Source organism: Sminthopsis crassicaudata, chromosome X (assembly GCF_048593235.1).
Source record: "Sminthopsis crassicaudata isolate SCR6 chromosome X, ASM4859323v1, whole genome shotgun sequence".
NCBI classification, from domain to species: Eukaryota; Metazoa; Chordata; class Mammalia; order Dasyuromorphia; family Dasyuridae; genus Sminthopsis; species Sminthopsis crassicaudata.
The window spans coordinates 22,566,466-22,584,880 of NC_133623.1; the positions used below are offsets into that span (position 1 = coordinate 22,566,466).

The 18,415-nt window shown below is 39.3% G+C and overlaps 1 protein-coding gene across 1 annotated transcript in view; it reads left to right on the plus strand.

The window, feature by feature from the left end:
- Positions 1–306: 306 nt before the first annotated feature.
- HDX (highly divergent homeobox) overlaps positions 307–18,415 on the plus strand; it is a 102,050-nt gene continuing 83,941 nt past the window's right edge. Inside the window, 1 exon segment of the mRNA XM_074278324.1 lies at positions 307–410. Coding sequence (XP_074134425.1) covers positions 402–410 — 9 coding nt within the window. The 5' untranslated portion in view covers positions 307–401.

Here is an 18,415-nt window from a genome sequence, read left to right on the forward strand (position 1 = left end):
GGGCACAGCCCAGGGGGCCCGGGGCCTGGGGCCCCGGAGTTGCCGGGTTCGGGGCTCGCCCCTTGCCTCGCCTGGCCTGGCCTCGCCGGAGGAGGAGGAGGAGGAGAGGAGGAGGTGGCGCCTTTTCCTCACTTAAGAGGGGGGCGAATTCTGCCGCTTCTAGATTGTACTGGACAGTAGCTTTCCCACAGCCCGACTCTTACGCGCGGAGGGCGCTGCGCCTGCGCAGTCCCACCTGCGCGAGGGTGGGGCGCGCGGTGAGGGGCGGGCTAGCGTGCGCAAGCGCACTTCTACGCTGGACTTGGGGCTGCACTCTGCCTGAGGACTGGAGGAGGAAGAGGAGGAGGAGGAGGAGGAGGAGACTGGTGAAGTTGGAAGGAAACCTAGTTGGAAAGCTAAAGATGAACCTGGTAGGGATGGGATTTGTGTGGGTGGGGTAATAACATCAACTCTTCCAAAGGACAGCATCATTGTCAGGTTATTTTGGTCTACTTGCCATTGACTCCATTCTCTTAGTTTCTCTTAAGCCCACCTTGCTACTTCCTCTGCAATTAGAACCCCATTTTTTCATGCTAAGCAATGACTCCCTACCTGCAGCTGGATTTGAGGAGCCTCACGTGGTCGTGGGGCCTTCTGCGTAGGATTTTCCCTCCCTTCTGCTATACCCTTTCCAAGTTGAAGCCACATGTCTGAGTTTCCTCTTTTAGGTCCCACACCCTTGTCTCAATTGTCCCAAAGCTATATAAGCTCTTCTAATTTGGAGTGACCTCTCACTCAGTGGGGTTGCCTTACTCAGAGACTGAGAATAAACGAACAACGAATTCTGTGGCACGTAGAGTGAGTAGTCAGCAATTCAAGATGGCCGGTGCCTTCTGTACGCCACAAGAACTAAGTGCTATTGGCTGAAGAAGTTGACTGTCCATTTTGTGGCTTTGGACCCCTAGTGAAAGCGTACTATCAAAATATAATTTTGCCATTCTTTTTTTGAAGGTATTCAGCACATCCCGGTAGGTTTGGGTTTTTTTTGCTTTTGTCTCCACTGCCGCCATCTTAGTTCCCGCTGCCACAATCTCAAAACAATGACAAACTCTTAAGTCTCCCCCATTCCCTTTCCTTTTCCTACTTCATCCTGTATATCTCTGCCAGCATAATCTTCAAATCCTACTTCTATGATGCTGTTTCCCTTCTCAGAAGCTTTTATTGCCTCTCTATTGCCTGCTATACCACAACTAAATTTTTCTGCCTAACTACCCTCAGGGTCCCATCTTAATTCTCCATTTTTATTTGTCACTATTCCTCATTGCTGTCTCCTCATTGTCCCCCAAACACATATACCCTACTCATTCACACTTTAGCCCCTTCTCTTGGGTTTTTACCCATTCTCACTCCCCAATCCCCTTCTCAAAAGCACACACACACACATCTGGAATACTTTCCCTTCTGTGGCTCACCATCTTTCAAGGCTAAATTCAAGCCTTGACTGACTGAACATAGGATCACAAATTTAGAGGCACATGAAAAAACTGAGGCCCAGGGAACTTCAGAAATTTGCCCTAAATCACAACTTCCAAGCATGTACACATATACACGTATGATGACTCAACTTGAAAGAATTCAAAATCAACATATGAAAAATCTAAAAAATCACTGTTGTAGGCCATCAGAAGTAAACTGTATTTTGATCCTAATAAGAGAAGATCCTTTCTCTGTTAGTCATCAATTTTTTTTTTCCTCTCTCTCTCTAATTTATACTGTTCACCTAGGCTTTTTTTTTTTTTTTTTTTTTTAACATTTGTGTCCATTTATCATAGTATTCATGGTGTCTTTTTTTTACTAGACACTGGCAAATTAGTCAGATAGGCTCAAATCTGGTGATCTATAGATGGTATAGAATATGCTAAAATAATACTTCCCATGTTTGGGGTGGGGAAGCTCATGGCTAACAAAGTATGAACATGTAATGTGTTTATTTCCCCTCCCCACAAATCTTTACTGAATTATAATTCCTCTCAATAAGCATTTCAAAGGTGTTCTCAAGCATTTGCTCCTTTTCCCCTAACTTATGTTTTAAAGTGTAAATTCCCCTGATTTTCCTTTCCCCATTGATGATGCCTTCCTTCTGTTTTGATTATATTTTACTTGAGCTCTGCTCTTTTGTTTGGCCTTTAAAAGGAACCCACACAGCCACAAAAAAGAGAATAAATAGAGTTAGGAGAAATGGGTACTAAAGCTTCTGGAGAGAAGCTTTCATAGCCACACAACCCATGATTATCATCAGACCATAGATTTAGAACTATAAGATAACATCAAGACAAGTGAGTCCAATCCCTTCATTGGGTAGATGAGAAAATTGAGGTTCATATAGGTTAAGTGACTTCTACGAAAGTTAACAGTAAGTGGCAGAACTGGATTTAAAACCAAGTGCATCAAGGAACTGAACTGGCATTGTATGCAGTAGAAAATGCTTTCTGTTGGTGTAATTCTCCTGCAGGCATAGCTGAAATCCAGGAATGTGAGCCTTTATTCTAGCAGAACATAAGCTTCTTGAGGACAGGGACTATTTTTCCTTTTTTCTTTGTGTGTCTGGAGCACTGCACATAGTTGGCATTTAATAAATGCTTCCTGAATGAGACAGGATCTCTGCTTTACTCTGCTCTGCTCCTGAAATCAATGTCAAGCATTCAAATTGTGATCCTATTCTGAGCAACTGTAAATAAGATAACAAAGCATAGGCATAATTAATGTGTTATTTTTCTGTGATTTGGTTAAGAGGCTCAGAAGCACAGTAACTCCAATGTAGTTTTTCCATTGTTTAGCCAGAGTTCCATTCTATAAGTTTTAACTGGGACTTCCTGACACAGAATGCATTTTAATGATGCATGCAGAAGACAGTAAGTGTAAACTCACACTAGGATGTGAATTGAAGACAGCACAACTGTAGGTTTCCACAAGAGAGAAGTTATCAGGAACATCAAGTATACAAAAGAAAAAAAAAACAATCCCTGCCCTCTAGAGCAATCTAATGGGGAAATTAAATATAAACAATTATGAACAAATAAAACATAGGTTAAATTGGAGCTAATCACAGAGGAAGATACTAGCATTAAAGGAAGACCAAAAAAGGCTTCTACTAAGTAGGATTCTACTTGAGTTTTGAAGGAAGCTAGAAAAGCCCAGAAGAAGAAACAAGGAGGGATAGCATTCTAGGAAACAGGGATATGAAGTGAAATGCATGGGGTAAGGAAATAGTGTGTAGTTTGTTTGAAGAGCAGCAAGGAGGCTGGATGTCACTGAAAAGATATGGGAAAGTGGGAGGAGTAAGGTAGAAGAAGACTAAAAAGGCATGAGAAAGTGGAGGCTGAGAAGTTCTTTGAAAGCCAAACAGAAGATTTTATACTGCATTCTGGAGGAAATAAGGTACCCTGGAGAGAACTGGAAAGAGGTCTTTCTGAACTGAGGAAGAAGTTAGAAGGTTCAGACAGGTCCACCTGAAGGGGGGATAGAGAAGAGAAGAAATAAATTTACACACAGATAATTTCCTTGTATAGCCCACCACTATACACTCAGAAACCAGAGGCAGACGAAGATGTAAACCATTAGGAATTCAAGACATTCATACCCCCTACCACCTAAAAAATGAAGGCACAGGACCACATGATCCCCAGGGAATAGAGGAATCGGCACCAGGTGGAGACATAGACTGGTGCGGAAATACAGACTGATGGAGAGATAGAGGAGAGGAACCAGTATGGGATGGAAGTCTGGAAGGGTAGGAGATGAGTTGTTAGAACATATATAAATAGGGAAAAACATCAACATGACAGGGAGCCATTGACAAAGCTTCGTCCAAAGGGATACTGTAAGTTATGTGGACTGTACAGATACCTGTAGAGATGGAGGACTGCCAGAAGGAAGGTTACTTCACTCTCAAGCAATTCTGAGTTTTGGGGTTTTGTTTTTTTTTTTCTGCTTGGGGAAAGCACTTAAAAGTAGTACTGGAAATCTAGAGCAGTAGTATAAAACTCAAATAGAAATTGGGGGCCACTAATCCATACAAAAGGATCCTTGCAAGTGCATGCTGACTTAGAAACTAATTATTGACATTATCTTTGTTTTATTCTATTTTGTTAAATATTTCCCAGTTATATTTTAATCTGGTTCCAGTACACTAGGGAGGGTAGTAGGCTGCCAGTGTGTTTAACATCTTGGTCTACAGGATTGTATAGGTTCCTGGGAAAGGAAGGCCATACCAGAAGAGATTGTTTAAGGCCTCAGGTATGAGTCCTTTGAGTTTTCTGTTGGATTAAATAAAATTCATTGTATATTTAATGTTTTGTTAGCCTGAGTGCTTTCGTGGAGACTGATGGCTTTCTTCCCTTGTTTGTGGAGACCTAAACATGAGCCAAAATTCTGATGTCCCTCTGGGGAGACCTAGGTAGGAGCATGAACCATAGAATGATTAAAAAGCCTTCAAGATCAAACCTTGTATGTGTGAGTTTAGAGCTTTGTTAATGGACCATAAGAATATAATAATGCATTTTTCTTTATGATAATATATAAAGGATCTATAGAGTTGACATTTATACAGCATTTCAAGGTTTTCTAAGTGTCATACATCTTTTACTTCTCATTTGGTTCTCACAACCCTTGAGGCAGATACTATAGATATTGTCACCCCCATTTTAGAGTTGACAAAATTGAAATCAATCCACTTACCCAAAATTTCACACAGGATTTCAACCTAGTTCCTCTGAAATCAAATCCAGTGTTCTTTCCTCTATATTACCATGCCTGTTTGGTTAAAGGAGAAATTAGATCAACTGGTATTAGTTAGGGTCCTTTACCTTCAGCAAGCATACTATGTGCAGAGTCCTCAATCACAGTCCTACTTGGATGCCTCATTGTGATGTGGAGGTAACCCTACATTCTTGAAGGTTGTGCTCACCATAACCATACCAGCAGGTCCAATCAATCTGAAATGTATGGCTGTGGGGACAGATTATGTGTTTGTTGGGGGAAAACCAATCTAATTAAATATTGAAAGAAACGTCACCAAGACCTTTAACCAATAGGAAATATTTTTCTTTTGACCACAGTAACTCATTAAGAAAAGAGTTGTCATCATAACTGCACAGAGTGCCCTCCCTGATGGAATTAAAGACAGCCTTGAAACAACTGAATTGTTTGTGTAGGGTGCTATGCTAGGTACCAGAAGAAAAAAACTTGACTTCTTCACTATACGTGTGGCTTCTTTGCTGTGAGTATTTTGCCCACCCATAAGATCCCAATCTTTCTTTCCTTTCATTCCGCGTGATTCTTGATATATTGGGAGAGAGAAGAGCATGTCTGGACCTATTTCCACATTGGCATGTGGAAACTTTCTCTGATGATGAAGATTGGTAGTGATGATGGCTGTGTGTCGTATTAGAGAGTTGCCTGGGATGCTGAAAATTTAAGTGACACTCTCAGGGTCACTCGGCCAATATGTATCAGGGGTACACTGGAGTTTAGTTCTTCCCTTTTCTAAGGGTGACTCTCTATTATGTCCCAGAAAGATTCTTATTTATGCCTTTCCATGAATCTGACATGAAGAACCCACATATAAGAGGCCTTCTCATTCTTTTTATAACTTGGGGGTACCAATATATCACTTTGCTGTCCATCTCTCATTTGTCATTTTTTTCTGCTTGACTAGCCCAACTCGTTTTAGGGGGATAATCCAAACATAGTTATATAAAAAGGTCTTGAGTTCATAGAATTCACAATCCAGTAATAGTGAGGATATTACACATAAGCAAATAACTGTAACTGTCTTAACAATTAAAGTACAAATGTCTTTGCCTAGCATTAAAGGCCCTCCAAAATGTGGAGCCATCCTCCCTTGCCAGCCTCATTTCATATTACTTTCCGCCACAAACTCTATACTTCAGTATACTTCAGGTAATCTCTGCCCCTCCCACAATCAATCACTTAGTAAGCAATTTTTAATCACCTATTATGTGTTAGGCCTTGTGTTAAGTGCTGGAGATACCAAAAGAGGCAAAAGACAGCCTTCAAGGAGTTAATAATCTACCACATGCAAACCAGCACATACAAAGCAAGCTCTATATGGGCTAAATTGGAAATGATTAACAAAGAGAAGTCACTAGAATTGAGGAGGCTTGCTTTTCTATGCCTTTGCTTATTTCTTGAGTCTTGAATATCTTTGATTCCTAGCCGTCCTTGAGAGTCCATTGCAGATATTTCACATGCCATCTCAATGGTCTAAACTTTATTTTTAAAATCTCTAATGTAGTCATTTATACATGATATTGTAATAATTCTCTATTTTTATGTGTGTGTCATTCCCCTCCTAAATTGTAAATTCTGTGAGTGCAAGAACTGTTGTATTTAAACTTGGTATCTTTCTTAGCATGTAACAGTGTTCTGCACACAGTAGGTGCTTTATAAATGCTTGTTAAATGAATTATACATAAATTATACATAAATGCATAAGAGAAGTACAACCTGGATACTCTGGAGTCTCAGGCTAAAGAATGGTTATTGACTGGAAGGATCAAGGAAAGCATCATGGAAGATGGGGCAGATGAGCATCCTTTAAAGCAGAGGTATCAAACACACTGCTCATGGGTGCATTTGGCCCATTATATCCCTGATTGCCCCCTGAACCAGCTTAAAATATAATTGGGAAGTATTTAACAAAATTAATAAAAATACAATAACACATAGGTAATATTACATTTTAAAAGTGTCAATATCGGGCCCATAGCAGTCCTTATGTATGTATTAGAGGTCCCTATTTCTATTTGACTTTGGCACTACTAATTTAAAGGAAGGATATGATTTTAACAGGAAAAGATTGGAGGAACAGCATCCCCAATGTAGGAAATGGAAATACAAAGACACAGAAGTGAGTGCATGAAAGGTGCACTGGGGCTGATAAGTAGTCCAGGCTAATCAAAGCAGGAATTCCTTTTTTTTTTTTTTTCTTTTTTTAAATTAATAACAGCTTTTTATTTTCAAAATACATGCAATGATAGTTTTTAACATTCGGCCTTGCAAAACCATGTGTTTCAAATTTTTCTCAATCCCTTACCCTCACCTCTCTCCCCTAGTAATCCAATTTAGATTAAACCTGCAGTTCTTCTAAACATATTCCCATATTTATCATGCTGCACAAGGCAAATAAGATCAAAAAGGAAAAAAAAAAGCCAGTAACAAAAAAGGCAAAAATACTAGGTCTACATTGAGCCCCCATAGTCCTCTCTGGATGCAGATGGCTCTCTCCATTGCAAGTCTATTGGAATTGCCTTGAATTTCCTCATTGTTGAAAAGAGCCAAATTCATCAGAGTTGTCCATCACATAATCGTGTTGTTGCCATGTACAATGTTCTCTTGGTTCTGCTCATTTCAGTCAGCCTCAATTCCTGTAAGTCTCTCCAGGCCTCTCTGAAATCATCCTGCTGATCATTTCTTATAGAACAATAATATTCCTTAACATTCTTATACCACAATTTATTCAGCCATTCTCCAATTGATGGGCATCCACCCAGTTTCCAGTTCCTTGCCACTACAAAATGGGCTGCCACAAACATTTTTGCACATATGAGTCCTTCTCCCTTTTTTATGGTTTCTTTTGGATACAGGCCCAGGAGAAACACTGCTGGATCAAAGGGGATGCACAGTTTTATAGCTCTTTGGGCATAGTTCCAAATTGTAGAGCAGGGTTTCTTAAACTTCTTCCATTTGTGACTTCTTTTCATTCAAAAATTTTTTATGTGACCCCATGTATATAGGTATATAAAAGAGGTATACAAATCAACCATTTCAATTTAAATTAGATTTTAAAATAAATCTTTAATTTGTGACCCCCCACATTCAGTTACAAGACCCCTATGGGCTTGTGAACCACAGTTGAAGATGCTAGGAGCTAGAACATAGTGCAAACAGATGGGAATAGAGAAGGCTGGAAAGGTATAAGAGAACCAGACTCTATAGGGCCCTGATTGAACTTTATTTGGAAGACTATAGTAAGCCATAGAGGAATTTTGAGCAGTGGAGTGACATGACTAGATCTGTGCACAAAAAAGAGTTATCTAGCATCATTGTGGCTGACGTAGAGATTTGCCAGGAGTCTGTTGTAAAAATCCATACTATTAACTAGTAATGAAGGCATGAATTTAAGTGGTAGCAATGCAGTTAGTGGAACAGTGGAGAGAGTGGTGAGTCTGGAGTCAAGAAGACTCATCTTCATGAATTTGAATCTGGCCTCTGACACTTCCCAGCTGTGTGACCGTGGACAGTCATTTAACCCTGTTTGCCTCAGTTTCCTCCTCTGTAGAATGAGTTGCAGAAGGAAATGGGAAAGCGCTCCAGCATCTCTGCCACTCTTCCTAAATATGGTCACAAAGATTTTGACATGACTGAAATTTTATTAGAACAATGGTAATATAATGGAAAGGAAGTGTCAGAGATCTTAGGAAGGTGACAGTGGTAAGCCTTGATAACTGGCTGGAAGTGTTGAGAGAAGAATCAAAGATTACACCAAGTGTTTAAAACCTTGAGCAACTGAGTGAATGGTGGAACTACTGATAGAAGTTGAGAAGTCAGATCTTGTTTTGAGTTAGTGAAGAAAGGGTGAGATGATCAAATGTTGGAGTACCTTTGAGGTTATCTGGTATAATCCCTTCAAGTTAGAAGTGAGGAAAGTAAGGCCTAGTGGGGGTAAGTGATTTGAACCAGTTTGCCTAGTAAGTTACTTGGCAGACTCAAAGGCAGATCTCCTACAAGTCTTTGCCCTGCTATGCCATCCAGTTTCTTCCCTTCATCCCATTTACTGTCCTACAAATTCTGTGATATAAAAAAAGGCTTTGTGATTTCTTGAAGATAGGTTTTAACCTTTTTGTTTTATGAGGTCCTTTGGCAATCTGGTAAAACCTCTGGACCCCTTTTTAGAATAACACATTTAAATTATGAGAAGAAATGCTAAATTTTAATCTGAAGTTAGTAAAAATTAAAATGTTAAGTTTTTTCCCTTCCAAGTTCATGATCCACAGACTCCGGTGTTTGTTGATTCCAATTTAAGGACTATCCTAAGACCTATCAAATCAATCTGCATCAGAGACTTATAGGATTATAGATTTAGAGGTATGAAGGATCTGAGAGCCATCTAGTCTAAACCCATAATTTTACAGATGGGGAAACTGAGGCTCAGGGAAGGCAAATGACCTGTCCAAGGTCACACAAGTAAAAAAGTGGGAGAAGCAAGGGTTTTTTTTGTTTTTTGTTTTTTTACTCCAAATTTAGCATGCTTGTCACTGCATCATTAAAATGCATTCTATGTCAGGAAGTCCCAGTTGAAGCTTATAGAATGGAATTTTGGGTAAACAATGGAAAAACTACCTTGGGGTCACTCTGTTTCTGAGACTCTTAATCATATCACAGAAAATAACACATTAATTATGCCTATGCTTTGTTATCTTATTTACAGTTGCTCAGAATAGGATCACAATTTGAATGCTTGACATTGATTTCAGGAGCAGAGCATAGTAAAGCAGAGATCCTGTCTCATTCAGGAAGCATTTATTAAATGCCAACTATGTGCAGTGCTCCAGACACACAAAGGAAAAATATTCCCTGTCCTCAAGAAGCTTATGTTCTGCTAGAATAAAGGCTCACATTCCTGGATTTTAGCTATGCCTCCAGGACTATTGCACCAACAGAAAGCATTTTCTACTCTAACCCATGTTGATGTTCCTTCCAACATAATGGCCTCAGTTGATCCTCCTCTTCATCTCCTATGACCTGTTCTTCAGGTCTTCTCCACCTCAGCAGCACCAAGGATCATATATCCATATCTCACCGCTACCCAGGTGTTCCATTTTCATGGCCAAGAACTCTGGAATTCCTTTATGAGACTACGGGCTCCTGTCCTTTCATTTTTTTTTTTCTTTTGCTTCCTGCCTCCTAACCCTGTTTTTCCTTCTCACCATAACTTTCAGACCCTCTAACACTCAAATTATCTCCCAGGATCAAGTCTTGTTCTTTCTTTATTTTTCCTCCTTTTGCAGTCTTAAGTCTGTAGTTAAGCAGCTCAATTACACAGAGTCCTCTGTGACCAAATTCTTTGTCTCCTGCCCTATTGCTACTCATGCCTTGCTCAAACCCACTATCCTTCTCTGCTCCTATCCATTCAGAATTGAAGGGTACATTGAGATCCCTTTTCATTATAGCTGCAGCCTACCTGCAATGGGCCCGTTGCACTTTACTTTTTGCATTGTCTTCTAAGCAAACTGGCCAATGGGATATCATTCATTTCCCACCTGTATTAGCAGAGGCTGTCCCTCATGCTTGGGGTGTACTCTCCTCGCCCCTGTCTCTAGAATTCCCCTTTCCTCAAGACTCAGCTTAAGTACCTTGTCTTTTATGAGGCTTATCCAGATTCTTCTAGTTACTAGAACCTCACCCAGAAAATTAATTTCCATTTATTTTGTATTACTGGTCTTTGTTCACGATGTTTGTCCTAACTGAATATAAGTAAACTCCTTGAGAGCGGGAACCATTTTGTTTTTGTCTTTATTTCTTTAATGCCTTGCAAAATTCCTGACACACAGTACACACTTCATAAGTCTTTTTTGGATGAATAAATAGTAAGTCAATACATTAATGTAGGGAAATCTTACCAATCTTATACTCACCCATAAAAATTATTTCAGATTTTTGAGTGGCAGGCACCCAACCTTTGATTGGGAATTGCCTTGAAATGAAGGTTACTTTGCCGGTCCAGTCAGCCATAGCAGCTCATAAAATCTTCTGCTAAGTGCCAAGAGCACAGCTGGTACTCAAGGAAAAGATGCTGGGCACTTGACCTACCTATTCCATAGAGATATTGGAAGATCACTGAGTGGCAAGATGGCAATCAATTGTCTTCTCCTTTGCACATTTGCATTGTAGTAAAGTCTGTTTGTGTGGATTGTTTGGGGCCAGAGAGAATCTTTCTTTTGGAAAAAAGAGAAAGATCAGTGCAGTGAGGAGCCATGGGGGACATCTTGAGCTCCCTTTAATATGCAATTATTTCTGAGTTAGGTTAGTCAACCCTTAGCTCTGATGAAGAAGTCCCCTGGTATAAATTTCCTAGCACCACAAAGGGGGCTGGGTAAAAACCAGAGGTTCAGAGAGGTGGGGAATAGAGAACCATGTGACAAAATTCCATGGCAGTTGCCCTTTTGGGGGGGGGGTGTCTGAGGTGCAACTGTCTTCATAGAAAATTTCCAAGTGACAGATCACAAAGTGGCATATATTCAGGCAAACTGCCCCTTATGCTCTCTTGTCATGCAAACAATAGTATCCAACAGCCATGCTCATCTGTGTGCCCAGGGCGGCTTCTCCTCTCATTTCTGAGGGACTCCAGCTATTGTTCTAGCAACCACCAAAACTCTGCATCTTCCTAGGAGTTACAGAGAATAAGGAAATTATTTAGACCATCTTAGCCCAGATGTTCTGTTTTCAGAGAAGGTGGAAAAGGAATCCTTTTGGCTCTTCAGCTATGCCCCAAAGTAAATAATGAAAAGTGCACCATTTGGAAGACTATTGGAAAAGGCACTCTGATACTGTGAATGAGTGAAGTGGGGCTGACTTGCTTCTCATTTGGTTGGCAAGTATTAATTGGTATCTTCCATTGATACCTAGTTTCTATAGCACTTCCCTTACAACTCCTGGTACAGTGGGTATTTATGAGGGTATTTCAGGTGATAGAAAGGATTTAGAGGAAGGCACAGAGGTAGAAAGGGGTCTGCTGGGTTTGGGAGATATCAGGGACCCAGACTTAATGAGTGGGGAGAGGGGTAAGCTTAACCCATTGGTGGGGTTTAGCTTGGACAGATAGGATGAGGGTACACTTATTAATATTTCACTTTTCTCCCTACCTTTAAACTTTCTCCAATGTCACAGGCTTTGTAGCATGTTCCTTCTTCCCTCTGCAGAGGTGAAAATTTGTATCTGGAAAGAGGAGGGGAGAGAAGAGGAGAGCTCCTTAAGAGATTGTTCGGGTATTTACCTCCAGACCAAGAAAGAGGAGGTTGAATGATAAAAACAAGAAGGACATTTAAGGGACAGCGAGAGATTGGAATAAGTAAATAATTAAGAGAAAATGAGAGGATTTCTCTTAGTCGAGTTCTAGCCAAGGATAGCTTATAGTTCTGGAATGGCTTTGTGAGCTCTGGTATTGTTTTGGTTTTTCTGTTGTTTGGCTAAGGATATTTGTTGCTACTATACATTGGTAATATGTTCTCACTCCCACATGGGCAGAAAGCATCCTTTAAAGGTCTCTTTAAAACAACTCTGCACTCTCCTTGGCCAAGCTGAACAGAGGCTAAACAGAACAGTGAAACTGAACAGAAGGGGAATTGGGGCAAGCCCAGAAGCACTTCTGTAAACTGTAGGAGAATCAGTTTTGCCAGAACAGGCTTGAAGGGATTACAGGAATTACAAGTATCTTTGATTTTTGTCTGGCCCAAACTTTGAGGAAGACATAATAGAAACAGAAAGCCACCTTTGAATAGCGGGCAGTCAGTTATCAAAAAAAAAGTCCTCCTCCAAATACACCTGTGATCTATTTTGGATGAGCTCTCAACTCTCCTTGTATCGGTGATTCACAGTAAGATGATGGAGTGGGTCAGTTTTAGTCTGGTTTTCTCCAGCTGAGCACTTGTTAGAGTGGATTCCACAGCTTTCTAAGGGACCAATTAGTGCCCTAGTGCATCTATATCTATTGAAAACTATTCTTGATACAGTGGCTCCTTAAAAGTTCTTATATCCTTGAAGGCTGCTGTGAGATTCCAGTGCTTAGAGACATGTGGCAAGAATAGAGAGGAGGCCGAGATGAAATCAGTTGACATCTCTCTTTAAATTTGATTGCCTGCAGCTTAGAATGTTTCAAGGTTTGGCACTGGGGGAGCAGAAGAAAAATATTATGGCTGTTTCCCTCCAGCATTGCATTGGTGAAGACCTTACAATGGAATTCTTTCTGTGGCATGAAGCCTGGCTTGTCCGGATCATCTGGACCTCAGTTTCCTCCTCTCTTAAATGAAGATATAAGCCTAGATAACCTTTGTGGTCCCTTCTAGCTTTGGATCCTGTGAGCTTAGTTGTGACCTGTTTCAGTATCAACTTCTCCCTGGGAGCAGGACTCCATCTACTTAGAGAGGAAAATCTCTCCAGGAGCAGGTGAATTGTCTTCTTATTAGGCAGCAAGACCCTTTGAGGGACATTTGTGTTATCTTAAAGATTTAGGTTTTAACATTGCAAAGAGGTTCCATATTCATTAAGAATCCAACAAAACCCCCTGCAAGCTAAATCGATAGGGTTATGGGAAGGCTAAAAAGTCAGCTAGCTGGGGTCATATTAGTGAAACGGATTGTCAGTCCTGCCCCCTCAGTTGATATCTACTTGTCATCATTGTTGAAAGCCTTTGATGAGTAAAATTCTGTGTGAAGCACTAAGTTGAGTGCTGTACAAATGGGCCCGTTATATATCCTTGGTTCCTCTTCAAATAATCTTGCAAATGTTTAGGTCTTCCTATTGTATCCACCTAGTGAAACATGAATTCTTTGACTACATGAGCTGTTTGTCATTTGGGGTTTTGTGTCCTCAGGTTATAACTCCAGAACCTTTATGCTGTAAGACATGCTTGGTATATTAGATTGATCGGTCCTTGCCCTCTGGGAGTTTATAATCTAAGGTATAAATGACAGATATGAATGAGCACACAAAAATAATTGACAAAACACATAAAATTAATAAAATATATTATGTACAAGCAAACCCCTCAAAACAGTTGTTGGCCCTTCTTCATGAGGCAGTACCTTAATGATTGCCATCTCCCTGAAGTTTAATGCTTACTCTCCCACCTTCTATTTCAAAGGAAGTGATATCTTTTTGTTCTTCTCATTCTCCTGACCCTTTTGAAATTGGTTTAAGACTTGCACAGCGCACCCTACATTAATGGTGCTTGTCCACAATAGATGCTTAATAAATGCTTGTTAAATGAAGGGCAAATGATCTCCAAGTGATGACAAAAAGTGGTCGCCTCTTTTGTATCTCTCAGCATCCTTTGAAACTACTGACTGGAAGCGAGGGAATTGCTTTGCAAGTTTCTATTCCAATCTCTCAGGCCTGACAGTTATATTGAAGCAAGATGTGTAGGAAAAACACAAGTGAATGTAATACCTTCCAAGCAGCCATGGTGGTCTTTTCTTGCAAATGGCTGTCAAGCTACCTGAATTGAATGATGTCAACAGAATCAGAACGACCAAGCGTGCTTGTCATGCTTTTGTTCAGATTGTTCTCTGGGCTTGGAATGTCCTCCCTCCTCCTTGCCTATTGAATTCCTTCATTTCTTTTCAGTCCCAACTCAAATGGTACCTCTTAAAGTCTCTTTGTATTCTCCCCTGGCTTATTATGGCCCCCCCTCCCATTCAGACCTCTCAAGGGCCTTGGTTTTGTAACCCCCTAACGGACTTAGATGTGTGTATTTTATAATAGTCTGTTTACATCTTCCTCTTCTCCTAATTTTCTTGAGGATAAGGGACCATGGCTCATTGAAATGTTCTGTCTTCCCTGTGCCGACATCATTTAATACATATTTGTTCCATTTATTGTATTGTACTGTCCCATAAGACGTTGGCCAGTATTGTGTTCTATATAGTATCAGGATTGGATTCACTTTTGCTGCAGTCCCTCAACTCATTCCTCTTGCCCTTGTTGGTACCCAGGAACCCCAGTCTACTTTTGAAATCATCTATCCATGTATGGTGATGATATGAGATTATAGTAATTCTACAGGTTTAGAAAAAGGTAGTTATTCCTCTTGTCATTAGATTTGTCTTCGGGCTGTGTTGTGTGGACTCTTTAATCACAGAGTTCAGCCTCTTAGTCTAAAGACAATCAGCTAATTTTGGGCAAGAGCACTGAACTGGGAATTGGAAGATTGTTTCTAATTAGCCGTGACATTAAGCAAATCGTTTCACCTATCTAGCCCAGTTTTCTCATCTCCAAAATGATGGGATGTAAGGCATCATGGTGGAGTAGTTAGAAAGGGGAAGGGGAAGGGAACAAGCATGCATCATGAACCTACTATGTGCCGGGCACTGTGCTCAGCACTTTGCAGATATTATCTCATTCAATCTTATTTGGCTGGTTAGAGGGCCAGTTTTGGAGTTTAAGGGTTTAAGATCAACTTTTGATAAAGCAAGCAGTTTTACCTTTCTGTCTCCAGAGAATTCTCCAAGATTTAAAATTATAGAGGAATTATTGATTTGCCTCCGTGGAGGAATTTTTCACATTAGGAGTTCCCTAAATTGATGACCAGAAAAAAAAATTAAACGAGAGGATTGGATTTGATGTGTGCGTGTGTGTGTGTGAATGTATATATGTGTGTGTATATATATATATATTTTTTTTTTTTTTTACTAAAGTTTTTTTATTTTTAAAACATGAATAGATACATTTTTCAGCATTGACCCTTGCAAAACCTTGTATTCTAAATTTTCTCCTCCTTCCCCCCACCCCCTCCCCTAGATAGCAAGTAATCCAATATATATTAAATATGTTAAAATATATGTTATTGATTTTTTTAATGATACATAGGGTCTTTTTAAAAAGTAGTATTTATTTGTCCAAATACATGCAAAGATAGTTTTCAGTATTCACCTTTATAAAACCTTGTGTTCCAAATTTTGCTTCCTCTTTTCCCACCTCCTCCCTCCCTAAGACAGCCAGAAAGCCAATATAGATTAAATATATGCAGTTCTTCTAAACATATTTCCATATTCATCATGCTTTGCAAGAAAAATCAGATCAAAAGGGAAAAAAAACCATAAGAAAAAAACAAGCAAACAAACAACATCAACAACAAAAAGGATAAAATACTATGCTTTGATCTACTAAATATTCAGTTTCCATAGTTCTCTCTCTGGATGCAGATGGCACTTTCCATCACATAGACTTGATTTTTTGAGGTCCCTCTCAGCTTTAAAATCTCTTTACAGTACTATCATTGTGGCTCTGATTTGATGAATTAGTTTTTACATGATGCCATAGATTTATAAGTAGACATTGAGGTTTGAGAGATTTTATTAACTCCCAAGAACTAGATACCTACTTACAAGAAGAATTTCTCTCAGGTATTTGGAAGTTCTCCCCCCCCCCCTTCTAATAGGTTAGTATGGAATTAGAGCTACAAAGGACTCTTTCTGTTCCTATCTAGGTGACATTCTAAGCATACGTGTGTTTCTCTGTTCTGGGAAAATGCACTCTGTTAATCTGATTTGAAAAACCACAGCAAAATCTAGGCCTAGTAAAAACCTAAGTAAAGAAATACAATTTCAGTCTTTCCAAAACAGAATCTAACTACTTGACCAAACTTTGGCTGGGCTATTTAGCATAGGAGCTGGGAAAATGGAAGGAGGTAGAGGTAATAAAGGCAAAATCCCATTGTAATGGACTCTTTACGACATCCAGATTATTCTGGTATAATGAATAGTTGGAAATCACATTCCCTTTGTATAAGGCTAGAGATGCTCTAGCTTCTCTCTGAATGGGATTAACAAATGAAAAGAAACACTTTAAACTTACTGCTCCCTAGTGTGAAATGTAAGGCTTGTCAGATTTGAACCTACTGTGCTTGTGGAAATAGGAGCACTTTCATTAACTTGTGGCTGTAATAATGGAGGAAGTTTTTTTTGCTTCATTAGCTGAGGGCATAGTAATGTAAACAAAAACAACCTATTCATTGAATAATTGTCTGAAGCCTGCCCACTATGTTGTTCTATGTCCTACAGATTTTAACAAGTTTTGGCCTTTAGTTGTAATATATTTTCTGCATTTAAGATGCAGAGATTCCCTTAAAGCCAGGAAAATTTGGCTGAGTTCAAGTACCACCTGTGAACTCTGAGACATAATGTCCATAGGACCATGGGCAAATCACATGGCCTTTCAGTGTTCTAGCAAACTCCCAAAGACTCTTAAGTTGCAAAAAGATGCTGACCTGCCTTGATAAAAGGAGTTTTCACACTGGAGAGTGGCTTATACCAATGAAGTCTCAAGTCTAGTTCTTATGTCTATCCCTGGGATCCTATAACTGAATACCAAAGCAGATGACCAGCCAGCAAATTCATTCATTGGGTCTCTGTTTACATGTCAGTTGCTATCTCTAGTCGTGTGTAGGTAGTCATTTCAACAAAGGTAGAATAATTTCAGTGTCTTCCAGTGATTGAGAATTTTCTAAGTATTTTCACATATTGGCAGTTGTAATCAAGGTATAAGGGTCTAATGAAAATAAAAAAATTATGAACATTCACAATATAATTATAAACAGAGCAAATTCATCAGCTTGCTAATGATTGTCTTTTCCTGCTGCAAGTATTAAGCTCTGTGGTCTTGAGCCTTTTTGGTAGAGATAGATCTCCTTTGTATAAATCTATCTCCATTGAGTTTCCTATAAAAACTCACTAAGTTCTAATACTACAAAGACAAATACTACATGTTATCTCTAAAGTAGTTTTTAAAAGTAGGATTTCTTTGAAGTCAGTGTCCAATTTCTTGACAAAGTTGTGAGCTAAGGTGTTTCATATTTCCAGTGAAGAAATAGAGGCCAATTATTTCTTTAAAAGGGAAGAAGAAAGGATGTACACAAAATACAATCAGCAATTTTGGCCCAGCGAACATAACTTTCCATCCTTTCATACTAGTAAAGTGCATGTTGTATCTGTTGCTGGACATGTCGTTAGAATTTGTTGAAATATGTTTTTTATTGTTTTTGCAACTTCTGACAAGTTAATTTAAAGGTAAAGAAAAAAGTAAAGGGAAATGCTTTTTGAAAAGAGAACCATTCATTATAAATCACAGACCAAAATAATGGTTGATATTTTAAGGTCCATAGTACTGTCCATACTGGGGTGGGGAAAAATCCTCTATGAAGGATTTATGAAAGGACAAGAATCCCAAATCCAAAGGATGGGAGGGCAAGGAAAAGAGCACTACTATCTGCTCTTGAGGGATTATTCACATTAACCATGGCAGAATTTTTCCCCAAAATTTTCTCTTACAAGAAGTTATACACAGTAAAGGATTTTCTGCTTACAATATAATGACATTTTGCCATTTCTATATCAACTGGTACTATGAACTTGCTTTCATCAACCATTATTTTGGTCTGTGATTTATAATGAATGGTTCTCTTTTCAAAAAGCATTTCCCTTTACTTTTTTATGATTTTTGCATATAAAGCAGATCAAGTATGGAAAAGGAGACTGGATGGTCACGTAGTAAGAGTGAGGAGTAAGAAAAGGACATCTCAAATGCTACAGAGTTAGACAAGAAATATTTTATATGAAAGCGGGGTGGCAATTTTTCCAAG